General features: G+C 37.0%; 1 protein-coding gene and 1 pseudogene across 1 annotated transcript; one reads left to right on the top strand and one right to left on the bottom strand.

The window, feature by feature from the left end:
* The first annotated feature begins 7,237 nt into the window (after window positions 1-7,237).
* On the top strand, window positions 7,238-10,955 carry LOC113302682 (annotated as a pseudogene).
* Window positions 10,956-11,420: 465 nt separating this feature from the next.
* LOC113333149 (BTB/POZ domain-containing protein At5g48130-like) lies at window positions 11,421-14,014 on the bottom strand. The gene is made up of 4 exons (XM_026579658.1): window positions 13,790-14,014; window positions 13,620-13,689; window positions 12,378-13,526; window positions 11,421-12,285 (listed from the first exon to the last, which is right to left on the bottom strand). Exons 1-4 carry the CDS (start codon window positions 13,921-13,923, stop codon window positions 11,572-11,574), a joined length of 2,067 nt encoding a protein of 688 aa, XP_026435443.1. The 5' UTR covers window positions 13,924-14,014; the 3' UTR covers window positions 11,421-11,571.
* Between the last annotated feature and the right edge of the window lie 1,458 nt (window positions 14,015-15,472).

Here is a 15,472-nt window from a genome sequence, read left to right as displayed (position 1 = left end):
AAATTCTATCTCCATAAATGTACCACCAGTCTTCGATGGCTCAAACTACGTGTGGTGGAAAATCGCTATGCGTGCTTTTCTTCAAGCTCGTGATTTTCAAACATGGGTACGTGTTGTTAATGGCTATACTCCTCCGATTGATACAGAAGGCGATGTGTCTATACCCAAGGATATTGGTAGATATAGTCCAGAAGAAATCCTTGCTGCAAAGCAAAATTCTGACGGCATAAATGCTATCACACATGCCATTACCCCAGATCTTCAGCATCATGTGACTACGTGCACAAAGTCTAAAGAAGCCTGGGATATCTTAGAAACCGTATTTGAAGGGAATACCTGTGAAAAAGAAGTTAGGCTTTAAAACCTAAATTCTGATTGGGAAAACCTTCGTATGGCAGATGAAGATTCATTTGATGAGTTTAACCACAAAGTGTCTGAAATTGTTAATGCATCTTTTGTATTGGGTAAGACTATTCCTGAAAAGGACATTGTGATGAAAATCTCAGATCTTTGCCATCCAGATACGATTCTAAGAAGCATGCCATCGTTGAAGGAAATAATCTCGCAATGCTTTCCAGAAATACTCTGGTTGGGAAGTTAAAAATCTTTGATCATGAGCATACATCCAAATCTGGAAAGGATGTTGCTTTCAAAGCACAAAAGAACACTAAATTACTTGATAAAAGTAAAAGTGTTTGCATCTCTGAAGATGATCTTTATGAGCCTGACTCATCAGATGAAGATCTTGACAAGTCAGTCTCGTTGATCACAAGACAGTTTAGGGACCTTCTTTTGAAGATCGAGTACAATCGTAATATTGGCTTGAGATTAATTTCTCTAATAGACAAGATAGAAAAGTAGTCAAAAACATCTTCGTCTCATCGTTTGTGATTCCACAATATCTTGTTTCGCTAGTCGATTAAGATTATTGTGAGGTGATTGATATTTCTAGGCTGTTCTTCGGGAATATAAGTCCGGTGTATCAGTTGGTTCATGTTCACCTTGATTTATCAAAAAACGGAACAAAACTCGTAGGTATTTCTGTAGGAGACAGATTTATCTATTATTGTAGACTTTTCTGTGTGAAACAGATTTGTTTATTAAAGTCTTCGACTTTGGGTCATAGCAACCCTTAGTTGCGGGTGAGATCGGGTAAGGGAATCAAGTGCGTAGTATCCTGCTGGGATCAGAGACGTAAGGAGCGCAACTGTACCTTGGATCGGTGTGAGATTGATTGGGTTTCAACTACAGTCCAAACCGAAGTTAGTTTGTAATAGGCTAGTGTCTGTCGCGGCTTAATACAGTGTGTGTTCAATCTGGACTAGGTCTCGGGGTTTTTCTGCATTTTCGGTTTCCTCGTTAACAAAGCTTCTGATGTCTGTGTTATTTCTTTTTCGCATTATATTTTGTTATATAATTGAAATGTCACAGGTTGTGCGTTGAATCGATCAATTGGTAAATCCAACCTTTGGTTGTTGATTGAAATTTATTGATCCTTGAACATTGGTCTTTGATACCGTTCAAGTGATTTCTCTTGTATTCAATCAGACTCGCAGATTTCTATTTGCTTGAGTTGGGATTGAATCGAGAAATTGAGATATAGCTCTTTGATATACTTTTTATTAAGATTGAGTCTGATTGTCTAGTTGATTCTCTTAAAAGTATATTGGAGTTAGTCCATACAGATTGCTAAACGAAATATTGGGTGAGGTTGTTAGACCCCTACTTTTTCAGGAATATCGACAAATACGAAATTAGTTGGATTGAAATCTCTTAAATAACATAATAATTTGGATGCAAGGCCTAATAACTTAAAATTGAGAAGCCTGGAAATTATAGGTTGGTGTTACTTATATTACATATTAAATTAAATATTGTAAGAACTATTTTGGGGATATTATGCTCAGACTCTAGGATTGGTTCAATAATACTTTGTTGTACCTATATGATGAGTTGGAGTGATAGTCCTTGAAGGACTCGTATTGTGTTCACAAATGTCGTTGGAGAACATATATTTGAATTGTAATCCTTGGAGGATTCAAATTATATTCCGGCAGCCACCTGACTCGCTTGTGTTAGACTTAACAATCCTTTCCGTGTATCTTTAAAAATGTCGTAAAAGGCCAAAATCTGGATTAGTTCATGATATCAACTTTATAGGTATCTTGAGAAGTCCTTAAAAACACTATACTTCACGCTTTAGCAACACAAATCTTATTTTCCTGGTTTGCAGTTTACAAAAATAAAAATTCTGGTATAAAGCTTATTTATTTTGATGGTTGGTTCTCTATGATATTTATATAGTTGAGTTAACAACTATAAATACGTCAAAGTTGTACTTTTTTCCCTTCGTTTCGTATTTTGGTTCCATGTAGTTCCCCTGGCAAGGTTTTAACGAGAAAATATCTCACCGACGCTTAATGTTGTCCGAAATGTTGATGTTGTGTTCTTTTACCTTCGTCCAGATTATCCATTTACAGTAGTTACTAAACTATTTGATGTTGGCGGTTATAAACACCCTCTGTAGAGGAATGTCTACAAATATGATTGGTAGGTATAAAATTTGAAATTAGTTGGATTGAAATCTCTTAAATAACACAATATTTGGATGCAAGAATTCACATCTTAAAATTGCGAAGCCGGAAAATTACAGGTTAGTGTTACTCATATTGCTTAATAAGATAAATTGAGGTGTAAGAACAATTTTGAGGGTATTATGCTCAGACTCTATGATTGGTTCAATAATACTTTGTTCTACATATATGATGAGCTTGGAGTGATGGTCCATGAAGGACTCGTACTGCATTCACACAAGAAATGTGGTTGAAAGAACATATATTCGAATTGTAATCCTCAGAGGATTCAAGTTACATAGATCTTATCTATCTATATGATATATATAGATTGAAGAATTTATTTAGATGCTTGGTTTTCTATGATATTCATATAGTTAAAGTTAACATCTATAAATATGTCAAAGTTGTATTTTTTTCTCTTCGTTTCAGGCTTTGGGCCCATGTAGTTTCCCTGGAAAAGTTTTAATGAGACAACATCTCACTGACGCTTAATTTCGTTCAAAATGTTGATATTCTTTCTTTTACCTTCGTCCAGATTATCCATATAATCGTTGATTATCCATTTACAATATATACCATATTAATTGATGTTGGCGGTTAAAACCCCCCTCCTAAGAGGAACATCGACAAATATGATTGGTAATGGTATGCATAAAATTTGAAATTAGTTGGATTTAAATCTCTTAAATCACACAGTATTTGGATGCAAGAATTCATATCTTAGAATTGCGAAGCCGGAAAAATTACAGGTTGGTGTTACTCATATTACACAATAAGACAAATTGAGGTGTAAAAACGATTTTGAGGGTATTATGCTCAGACTCTATGATTGGTTCAATAATACCTTGTTCTACATATACGATAGTTTGGAGTGATAGTCCTTGAATGAATCGTATTGCATCCACACAAGAAATGTGGTTGGAGAACATATATTCGATATATAATCCTTGGAGGATTCAAGTTATATTCCGGAAACCACCTAACTCGATTGTGTCAGGTCTAACAATCCTTTATGTATATTTTTAAAAATTTGGTAAAAGATCAAAATATGGATTAGTTCATGATATCAACTTTATAGATCTCTTGATGAGTCCGTAAAAATATTATAATTCTCGCTTTAGCAACACATTTTTTTTTTGATTTGCAATTAAAAGAAAAATGCTTACATAGATCTTATCCATTTATATGATATAGATTAAAGATATTTTGACTGTTGGTTTTTTATGATAGTCATATAGTTGAGTTAACATCTCTAAATACGTCAAAGTTGTACTATTTTCCATTTGTTTCAGGTTTTGCTCCCATGTAGTTTCCGTGACAAGGTTTAACGAGACAACATCTCACTGACGTTTAAATTCGTTCAAAACATTGATGTTGTGTTCTTTTTCCTTCGTACAAATTTTGTCCTATTGGTTTTACTGGCACAATTTTACTGAGGCAATTTATTCAACATGGTGTACATCTAAGGAGGAGTTGCATAACTTATATCTAATTGGTGGATACCTACCATTTACGAGTTCAATATTTTATACGATTCAATGTAACCATGTCATAGGAATATGGATGTCGTTCTGATCCATAAATTATATGATTGCAAATACAAATTATCTTATTTTATTGCAATGTAAATGTATCTTGGCACTTTATCGAAGAATTAATCTATATCAACTACTCCGCAAATCATCCCGAAAAGCTAGCAATTCATGCCACAAGTCCTCAATGTGTTGAAGGAGAATCAACAATAATATTATTCTAAGACAATACCGTTTGTAACACTATATAAGACCTCATTTGTTAGCAAACTTCCGCAGGAAATTAAGCATTACTATCTCCAATGTTCAAGAAATTCCTACATTGATATTGAGAAATCTCGACTGAAAGATTTGCAAGCCAACATTCGATTGAAGTATTTATCAGGAGGAGCACCATCATCAAAGGTGCATTTACTAGACTTATCGCATTTTACTCTTTTTCCTTCGACAATGTTTTGTCCCATCAGGCCTTCCTTATCAAGGTTTTAATGAGACAAATCTTTACATGGCTATGAGTTTTAGGTTTTTCTCTTTTGTGTTTTTCTGGTATGCTCGTAATGACTTACAAAAATCATCGGGGGAGGTACTATAAACTGATTTATTTACTTAGATGCCTTTCTGTCTAGATTTAGGATTTAAATATATTTGGGCACGAAGTCCTCTACATATACAAATAGCGGCTTAAATTCTTGTGCTCTACACATATTAAGAAGATTCATCTCCCCATTCTCTTTATTACGTGGATTTCTTATTTTATAATCATAATCGTAATAGTAGAAAATTATTCATCGAAGAATTGCGTGACGGGATCCTCCCGTGTATAAGAAGGCAAAGGAATCTCTAAGCTTTTACCAGTATAAGATTACTAATAAGGGGTACCACATTGCTTGGGGGTGTACCAATATGCATATAAGACAAAATACATATTAGTAAGGGATTGGTACTCCTTATTGAGAAGTTAAAGATGGTTGAAACCGACTTTGTTGTTATAGTGGTTGTTGATCATGTCATTTGTTTGTTTGTTGTAATCTGTTTGTCCCACCCATTTCAAATTAGATAAAGTAGCTAGATTAAAACTTAAAAAGCAGAAAAGAGTAATTATCTATCTAGTCATTCCCCATATACAAAAAAGAAAAAGACGGAATGCACCAACAATATTACCAAAAGTTGTGCAATTTTTTGAATCGTCTTATGCCAATTTGTATCTACAATAGGAATTTAAGACCAAGTAGGTGTGCAATTTCTTGCTATACCAAACACATGAGCTTTAAAAGTGTATACAAACATTGCATTTGATATATTTGCAAAACTTTGAAATAAAGTTATTATGATTTTGCTAAAAAAATTTGGAAATATCTTTCGTTAAATTCATTAGCTCCTCCTGTTCCATGGGTTTCTCTTCTAAAAGTGATTGTCAATGGCGGGTCCATGAAAAATACCCGTAAGACAGGCATAAAGGGAGAAGTCTCTGATTGATGTTGCTTAGGAATATGAACACTGGGACCCTTTCAACAAAGTACATTACATTTCACCAAAGTCTGATAAGTGAAGTCAATTTTAATTGAAGTCACATTTGCGAGATAATGTTTGTTTGTGGTGCCTATAGATCTTTTGGGTTTTTAGACCTCTAACTAATAATACAGCGATCTATAGTCTTAGAGCAACTCCAGTGGACGACCAAATCCAAAAATATGGACCAGCAACGTGATACAGTGAGATGGATTAAAGAGGAAAAATTGGACCAAAACAAAATCCCAGATTATATTTGGTCTGGGACCAAGACCAAAACCAAATATAGTCGAGCGAACGCATAATATATGTTTATCATTAGGCGTAGTTATAAAATGCGCTTCACATGAAGCGGATGTATAGTCCTCGTTCCATGATGAGACGTGTATATAAACTACGCTTCAATGGAGCTGTTGTGAAATGTACGCGTGATTAGGCGTTGTTGAAATGTACGCCTCATGCCAGGCGTGGACTATAGGTATGCCCCAATCAGGCGTTCATAAAATCACCGTTCCACATCCGGCGTCCATAAAGTCACGCCGGATGATAAACTCTCTGTGTATCGTGTAAATATGACTGTATGGGTGGCCCACCATTATACGCCGGTGAAGAACAATCCTGACTCATTCACCAACCTGTTAACAGATAAGCATCAACAAGTTTATCTCCAAAAGGGTTAGCTAGATTAATCTTTACTCTTAAGTTTTTAAACTGATGGAAACACTTGTCCTCATACGTGTCTTTCATTGTATCGCTAGTTGGGAATTCTGATGGGCTATAAATAGCCAAGTTCGCATGATGTAAAGTGTGAAATAATAAGAAATGAAGAAGTCGAACAGTCCTATTTTCTCCACTTTGTCTTCCTTTCTTTCATTTAGCCAAGCTGTGTGTGGTGAGCGGAGATATAACGTACGCCGGGTTTCAGGCGTTTATATGGTCATTCGCCCCATCGGGCGTGGGTAATACCTCCGTCTGTACGCCCCACATTAGACGTATCTTTAATCAACGCCCCGTAACCCGCGTAAACTATACATACGCCTTAATGGGACGAAGACTATACAAGCACTCCACAACAAACGAAGACTATACAACCGCTCCACTAAATATACTCGGCTACCGTAGTGTGACATTACGGATTAAATTCAAATTTGGTCATTTTTTTTTTATCTTTGATCTTTGATTTTGATCGCACCATTGCGGCTGCTCTTAGACCCCTAAGGCTCTAACTAATAATATAGTAACATTTTTCTTGTTGATTTCGCGGCACACAAAAGAGAAACTAAATCCTAAAATTGGTGGAAATGGTCATGTCATGTGTGATTGTTGTTTGCGTGCTGGTTGGCTTTAGTAGTTGGTGTTGTGAAATGTTAAAAGAACTGTGGTCCCTTCCTCCTTCCCATTGTTGTTTATTGCTCAACAGTTTGAATATATAATATAAGACGTGCTAAGCTGTAATATAATGAAGAAAGAACAATCTCTTTACTGTTTAGGAAAACAGTCACTTTCTTGCTTTCATTTAGTCTAATTAGTGATTCTTACTTTTCCCTTGATAATCTTTGATACACGAACCTGCAGACTCGACCATCCACAGTTGTTGGTACGAAGTTGTAGCTTAATTAGGCCTTATGATTGATCATGCGGACATCTTGAGGCCATATATCAAAAACAAAGCAATTCAGTTTTGTCATAGGAGTTGCCCTTATCCTTATTGACCTCATGTTCTTGGACCATCAACGTATCTTGTATTTGGATATCCGCACAACTTGCATGAGGGTGAAAACGAGCGCCAAGTCACGGGCTTTGAACTCTACAATTCCCATCACTGCAACATGCGATTACCACCAGTAAGGCATTTCCATGTATCGCGCCAAATCCATAATAAATCAAAAGAACTAGAATCAGTTTTGAAGGGCCTGTGTTTTTCCGAAAGATTAATGGAAGCAATTAATCTCGTATGCAGTTCAGGGTTACAGTTAGAGCCACAGACCTACTCTCTTCTGTTACAAGAATGTATATACAGGAGAGAGTACATGAAAGGGAAAAGACTTCATGGAAATATGATTGTTCTTGGATTAACACCTGATGAATTTTTACAGACAAAATTATTAGTACTTTATTCAAAATCTGGAGATTTAGAAACTGCCCACAGTATGTTCGACAAAAGTTCTTCTCGAAATGTAGTTTCGTGGAATGCGTTGATAGCGGGGTATGTGCAAAAGGGTGAGGGAGAAACGGGGTTGAATCTTTACTATAAGATGAGATTGAGTGGTTTGCTTCCTGATCAATTCACATTTGCGTCGGTTTTTCGAGCATGTTCTTCTTTAGCAACACTGGAACAAGGGAAGAGAGTTCATGGTGTTATGATAAAGAGTAAAATTGGTGATAATGTTATTGTCAACAGTGCTCTAATGGATATGTATTTCAAATGTAGCAATCCTTATGATGCTCGTAAAGTTTTCGATAAAGCTTCGGAGAGAAATGTTATTACTTGGAGCTCTTTGATTGCGGGGTATGGTCAACATGGAAGAGTGAAGGAGGTTTTGGAGCTATTTCGTAGGATGATAGAGGAAGGAATTAAACCCAACTACTTTACCTTTCTTGCAGTTCTATCTGCCTGTAGTCACGGAGTTTGGTAGATGAGGGTTTGAAGTATTTTTCTTCTATGACAAGAGAATTTGGTATTAAACCAAGAGGTAAACATTATGCAGCAATGGTGGACCTATTAGGACGCTCCGGTAGATTAAAAGAAGCATATGAGTTTGTTAAAAATGCACCTTGTAATGAACACTCGGTAATTTGGGGTGCATTTCTTGGCGCTTGTAGAAATCACAAAGACTTGGAATTAGCAAAAGTTGCAGCTAAGAAGTTTTTCGAAATGGACCCTGAAAATGCTGGGAAATATATTGTTCTATCAAATGCTTATGCGATGTTGGGACTATGGAAAGACGCGAGAGAAGTTAGAGACGGAATGCGAGTTTCGGGAGTGAAAAAAGAACCTGGTTGTAGTTGGATTGAGATCCAAAGAGAAGTTCATATATTCCTTGCTGGAGATAAATTTTATAGAAAAAATGAACAAGTGTACGAGATGATCAAAGAATTGACTTCGACTTCGAAAGATGCAGGCTATATTCCAGATGTAAGAGATGAAGATTTTGTGGGTGAATGATTTGTTTCTTCCACTTAACTACTTAAGAAAATGACTCATTTCTTGCAGGCAGCCGTGGAAAGTTTGTACCTTGAATCTCTTACTAATCAAATACTAACCCAAATTCTCGTACAATCAAGTGGTTTCACTCAGTTGTAGCCGTGGAAAGTTTGTACTGTTTGCAAATGTTTCTCATTGTCCGATTGCAGCTACTGATACCAAATTCTTTTCCGATCAAAAAAAGAGAAGGCATTTATGTGGCTTTGTTATTCATCATGTAATCAGTCAACAATGGAAAATAATACAAATTTCTTTGGTCATCTGGATTCTGGTTTCTGGAACACTTTTTGCAGTCATTTTCATAAGCGCCACAAGGAAAAAGCCGTGTGTAGTTAGAGTTTTAAATGGGTGCGACTATATAGAGTCCCCTGGAATGTCTCCCAAGTCTCACTAGAAACCCTTCTTCCCTTTCCGTGAAGACAGGATGAGTGCAAAATATCTGAAAGCTTCCCTCCAAAAAAAACTATGAAAACCCTAAACCCTCAACTCCGATTCCCTCCCAAAATTCTCTTAATTCCCGCATAATTTAAAAATTGAGTAGTAAAATCAAAATTCATAACTTGAAATACATGGTATTAATATCAAAGATGAAATCCCTTTTATCTCCAGCTTTCTCAACCTTTTCTCCTCATCATTTACCTAAAATTAAACCCTTTCTATCTCCTCCTCAAACCCTAATTAGCTTCAAATCTAAATCTATCCAAAACCCACATCATTTGATCCTTTGTAATTCATTCTCTTCAATAAAAGCTTCCAATTCGAGTTCCTTAACGGATAGGGGTAGGTTTTCTTGTGGTGAAATTCATGTGATTTGTGGACCAATGTTTGCTGGGAAAACTACAGCTCTTCTTCAGCGAGTTCAAGCAGAAATGGATCTTGGCAGGTTTTGTTCTTTTTAAAGTCTAATTTTCTGTTCTCTCTGTGTCTGCTAATTTTGGGTCACGAAAACCATTTCTGCAGGAATCCTAGTTCTGATGCCTTTGCTCTTTGGAAATTTTAAGGTCTTAATGAGTTTATGGTCTGCGCAGGTCTGTTATGCTGATAAAATCAAATAAGGATACGAGATATGGAACAGATTCTGTGGTAACACATGATGGGACTAGATTACCTTGCTGGGCTTTGCCCAATCTGTCATCGTTCAGTCAAAAACTTGGGGCTGTTGCTTATGATAAGGTAATTTGTTGTCTAGTAATCTAAAATAGAAATTTAGTTGCTTTCTTAATTTGATCCATTTGTTTTTGTAGGTTGATGTAATTGGTATTGATGAAGCTCAATTTTTTGGAGACCTCTATGATTTCTGCCGCAAAGCAGCTGATCATGATGGAAAGACTGTAATTGTTGCAGGTCTGGATGGTGATTACTTAAGGTAACGAAGATGATGCATTTGTTGCTCTTGCAGTTGTGTTTCATGTTTTCATCAATTTTGTTGTTAGCATAATCCTCTGCACCACTATTTGATGGGTGAAATTGTTTTTGTGTGGCAGGAGAACCTTTGGTTCAGTGCTAGATATCGTCCCATTAGCTGATTCTGTAACTAAGCTGACTGCTCGATGTAATGTTTGTGGCAAGCGTGCTCATTTTACCCTGAGGAAGACAGAAGAAACACAGACTGAACTAATTGGTGGATCTGACGTCTACATGCCAGTGTGCCGCCAACACTATGTTAGTGGACAAGTAGTCATCGAAGCTACAAGGGCTGTCCTGAAATCTCAAAAGGTTTTTGACGATTCATATGTTGAAGGAGTAACTATTGCTAATCAGTAAAAGGAGTTCTTAGAAAGCTTACCTTTTGTTGGAGCTGTCATGGCCTTATGTGCTGTCTGAATATGTTATTTCCAGAATTTAATAGAGGGTTTGTTATGTCCTGTGCCCCATTGTGTTTGTCAACTTTACTTTTACGTATAATGGAATGCGAGTTATCTCTAGAAATTTAGCTTAGCCGTTAAAATTATCTGATGATAAATTCAGTAAGTCATAAGGAAAACATTATAAGAAAGATTGGCATGGATAGTTGCCATCACCGGGATAAGATGGTGAATAAGAGAGGAACTCCTTTGATTGCCCAAGGTAAATGTGTAAGTTGCTACTTCTGTAAAGAACATCTAAGGAATATAGAATTATTATTTCTGCAAACTATGAAATGGGTGGCATACATAAGTGGCTGCGATGCACTAAGCAGTTCTCTGAACAGCTACACTCTGGATATTTACCATTGACTAGGTGTATGGCTTTACTGATGTCTAGCATATTTATTTTCAGTTTAAGTTGGGACAAATGCTAATTTTCTTTTTCCTGTAGTTCATCCTTTGCTGTGCATTTTGATTTCATGATATCAAGTTTTGTTACCTGCTGAACGACTTTAGGGTATCAGAAATGCAGCATTTGTGCCCCAAGTCTCCTTGCCACTCCTTGCTGAAAGGTGTAACGTAACTGAGGATTTCCTGTATAGTTTCTTAGTGACATCGATGTTGCTTGTAATAGCAGTTAAATCTTCAATATTTGTGGTTAATGGAAGTAACTCTCCAGCTTTCTTAAGGGTCGCTAAAAAAATCTGAATTTATCTGAATTTTTCTTTACTTGAAATATTTATTATCATGCTGATGTTTTTATACAGTGGTTCATCTGCATATATGCTTCTTAGCATGGTATTCTTCAGTATGCAATATAATGTAGATGACAAGTATGACTTCCATGTTTGCTAGCTTATAAATTTTAATACATTTCATGCCTATTGGCTGCTGCGGCTCTGCTACATTGATTTGGGCCAGGGGACAGAAGGACCTGGTCTAGTTTTTCTGCTTGATTTGCCTCGACCTATCAACGATATTCTGCGGAAGACCTTGAGAATCCTGTTGGCATACTTCCTCTGTGAAGCAAAACTTACTGACCCGATGCAACTTGTTACTTGTCCAAGTGGATTCCTCTTCTTACTCGCTGATCTTCCATCCAATCCAAACGGCCTCATGATATCTGGTCTGCCAAATATAGGTTCTGAGCCAGTGGAGATCGGTTGCCATTGAAGGCTTCTCTTCAGTGATATTAGCTCCTGTTCTAGGGTCTGAATCCTGAAGCTTGTTGATTCATAATCACTCCTAGATAACTCAGCTGATCGCTGCACTACAAGATCTTTCTGCATCAAGAAAGCCAATGGCCTAACTGTCGCCTCTTCTCCATTTGGTTCTTTAAATGGTGTTTCTCCAAGAAGGTGATTTGTAGGGTTTGCATATCTTGAGCTCCAGAGGCTTCCTGAGAAGTCAGCGTACTTTTCATACCTGAAAGAATCCGAGCAATCTTTGAAAGCTTGGTGTGTATTCAGCTGCTGAACAAAAAGTGCTTGGACGATCAAACGCAGCGGCATCAACTCATTTTGAACAGCTTCGATGCATGTCTCTTGAGATAGTCTCTGGCAATTGAGGTATTTGCATACTAGTGCCTTCTCTTCTTGAGATATATTTCGATGTTCCTGGAAAGAAGAAAAAGACTGTATAACTACACTGAACATAAATGTTTCAGCATGATCAGGAAACATTATTTTTACATAACATAAATACTTACAATAAGGAAAGTGTTCATGGCCCTGTAGAGATGGTCATGACTCTGTCTATATGATATGGGTACCATCTCGATCAGATCCATGAATCTTTTGGTCCCCATATTTGGATCTGCAGCTATTTGTGAAACATACTTATCCCATAGTTCTGCCACAATACAATTCACTTCTGAAGGTGTCTGTTCTATATTTGCAGTCGATGATAAAGAAGTCGAAATTATACTCTCCATGGTAGCCAACTCCACGCTAGATGACATTGACTCCATCCCACTGGAAGGAAGCAAAAAATCATCTACTACCGCCAAATGCAATACAGGTGCAATCTGATCTTGCAGCTTTTTCGTACTATCCTCATTTAGACCGAGATCTAGAGCCCTAGCTAACAAAGCAAAGTAAAATCCGACTGGAATTACTCTACTTGCTTTATCTCCTACCGGAATCAAGTCTAGTATGCCTTGTAAGATCACTGAAACCTTGTTATTTGCATCTTCCCCTCTTGTTCTTTCAATACTCTCCCAGAACTGATGTGTCTTCTTCGAGAGAACCCATTTATTTGCATAGAAAACAATTATCGGACTAACATATTTATCCTTCATTCCTTGTCTTCTTAGGGATATGATTATCCTCTGAAAGAATCTGAAAGGAAGTGCAATGAGATCTTTGATCCACAGATCCTGAGCAGCTATTTCCTTAACAGTTTCGCAGCTCCAAGCTTGACCAGCCATGCTTTCCAAAGTAATAACTGGCCTTTCCCGTCTATGCTCAGGATCAAGTATCTCCATGCAAGCCATGAATGCAAGAGACTCAACACAGCGGCTCACAATCAGAAGCTCTTCAGACAAAGGTAGTAGTGTTTGGCATTTTTGAAGGACAATTAAGGTATCATCCCAATTCTGTAAGACTACTTGGTTAAGATAAAGATCCGAACGTTCACAGAGGTTCCCCGTGCCATATTCTTCTGTCATTTCAAGAAACTCAGCCGCAGACCGGAGAGCTGCAACGTTAAAAGGGTCAATCAGAGTTGAAGAACTGTAGCTAAATAAAGCGACCATTTCAAAGACTTCTGATCCTCCAGGAAAATTATGTGGTAGTTCGATATCAGTTGATTCAAGCAATGCCCTCTTAAAGTAGCCACTCTTTGAAAGTAATGGATGCTACAATATCATCACAGAGAAAATAAAAAGGTCAGTACACTTAACATCTTATTTTCAAATTTAAAACCAACTCAAACTTCATGCAATAACTACCTTGTGAAGATCATAGACTCTTTCACCAACTCGAACATGAACTGATACAGGTAAACCAGTTTCTTGACTCCTGCAACAGCACATAAATCTTAAATTTCAATTACACGCCACATGGAAACAGTAGATTTTTTTTTTCCTGAAGTAGATGAGTAGTGTTAGAGATTACTTACCATGCAATTATCTTGATTTTTAGTAAAGCTCCAACATTAGGAGACGAGAAAGGACTTAATGCGAGAGCCCTGGTTTTTGGGCTTGTAGTATCCATTATCAGAAACTCATGTAAATCCTTTACAGCTGAACTCATATTTTTAAACTCTTCTTCACACTAAAACCGAGTTCATATAAGTAGTGAAGGGAGACTTTGGGTACTTAATCAAAAGCTGTAAATTGTCAGCAAAAATCTCAAAACCCTTTAAAAGTGTGGTTGAGCTCCTAGAGTTTGGAAGAGGTGGTATAAACTAGAAAAATGTAAAGATTTTTAGAGAGAGATAAAGGAAGTGGTTTTGTTTAGTAGTGTTAAACAAAAGGGACAACCCTTGTAATTTAGTCAAAGTCAAACCCGCACGAGGGGGATTAAAATCCAAAATTTTAGGTTTTAAAATGAGTTATATTGAGTGTTGGGGAGTTGAAATCTCGTGCTTCTTTTCAGCCTCGAACAGCTTAATATGGAAATGGAAAAAATTTCATATTCATCTCCCCTATGATAATTCCATGTTACTCTTATATGCAACTAATTTGTTTCTGTGTTCCCATCTCAACCTACAATCATAAAACACCAGTCCTTTTTCTGGGGCTATGATCTGATCATACTCCTCTAGAGAGGGGCAACGAGAAACCGATGGACGGTTAATGTCATGGTTTGATGCCTTGGCAGTACTATGAGTGATTATAGATGTCATTTCTCAAGTAGTTTTCGCCAGAACTCGGATTAGTGTTATCTAGGTACCAATTTGCCCAGCAGGGGAATTGTTGTGCTTGTCTATGTTTTTTTTTGTTGTCTATAATTTCTTTAATCATAAGCCCATGCTTGTCTATGTTTGAATGTGGGGATAACGGTTTGTTATTTCCTCACTGTTTTTAGCTAATCACATCTTTGTATAGTTCTCATTTTGCAAACATCGATTTAGAAGATGATTTCGGTTCCGGAAAGACGGATCAAGATTGTCACCTATGTAGGTCCAGTCTCCTCCTGATGGCTGTGTACATGTGTGATGGGTGCAGGTGAGTTACAGGGAATCACATAGAGAAATGGATAAATGGAGAGGTGAATTGAGGAAGAAGCATCTTGTCTGCTTTGTTCCACATGCTATAACACCCAAGACGGCACGGCTTCTGAAAATTAGGACGAGTTGTTTGCTTTTTTTGGTTTATGGGTTCCTACTCTCCCCTTCCCCAGCAAATCCCAAAATTCCATTCCCTCTATCAAAATAAATTAGTATTTAATCAGGACACATAGTAGTTATCAAAATAGTTTATTGCTGCACAACAATTTTTGTTAGATTTCCGGCTGAAATAGGCTGATGACTCTTATCCTCTGCCCTTGAGCTGTAAAACTGGCTCGTCTGATGACGCTAGAGGTACCAACTCCCGAGTGTCCCGGGAGACTCTCTCTTCTTTTTGGCGATATAGATGCAATATATGATCTCACACACATTTCCTCTTCTTTTTTATTTGGGTCAATTGCAGCTCATGTATGATTTTCCACTTTTGTTTTTTGCTAATAGCTCGTGTAAGTAAAAAGCTAATTGGCTGTTCACACTGTTTTTCATTGTCTTTTTACAATCTGTAAAACATGGCGAATGGTTCAAGCTGATTGTATAACCTAATATTTAATAAACTTGGAAATATTACTG

The sequence above is a fragment of the Papaver somniferum genome, chromosome 1 (genome assembly GCF_003573695.1).
Source record: "Papaver somniferum cultivar HN1 chromosome 1, ASM357369v1, whole genome shotgun sequence".
In the NCBI taxonomy this organism is placed as follows: Eukaryota; Viridiplantae; Streptophyta; class Magnoliopsida; order Ranunculales; family Papaveraceae; genus Papaver; species Papaver somniferum.
The sequence above is the reverse complement of the archived record's forward strand: the minus strand, read 5'-3'. Positions and strand labels throughout refer to the sequence as shown.

What these genes read in the sequence shown, in the direction of transcription:
- LOC113333149 (XM_026579658.1), bottom strand. Translation starts at nt 13,923, where the DNA reads ATGAGTTCAGCTGTAAAGGATTTACATGAGTTTCTGATAATGGATACT. An exon ending in GAGTCTATGATCTTCACAAG is followed by an intron (nt 13,527 to 13,619) that starts GTAGTTATTGCA and finishes ATGATATTGTAG; the next exon opens with CATCCATTACTTTCAAAGAG. An exon ending in CCATGAACACTTTCCTTATT is followed by an intron (nt 12,286 to 12,377) that starts GTAAGTATTTAT and finishes TCTTCTTTCCAG; the next exon opens with GAACATCGAAATATATCTCA.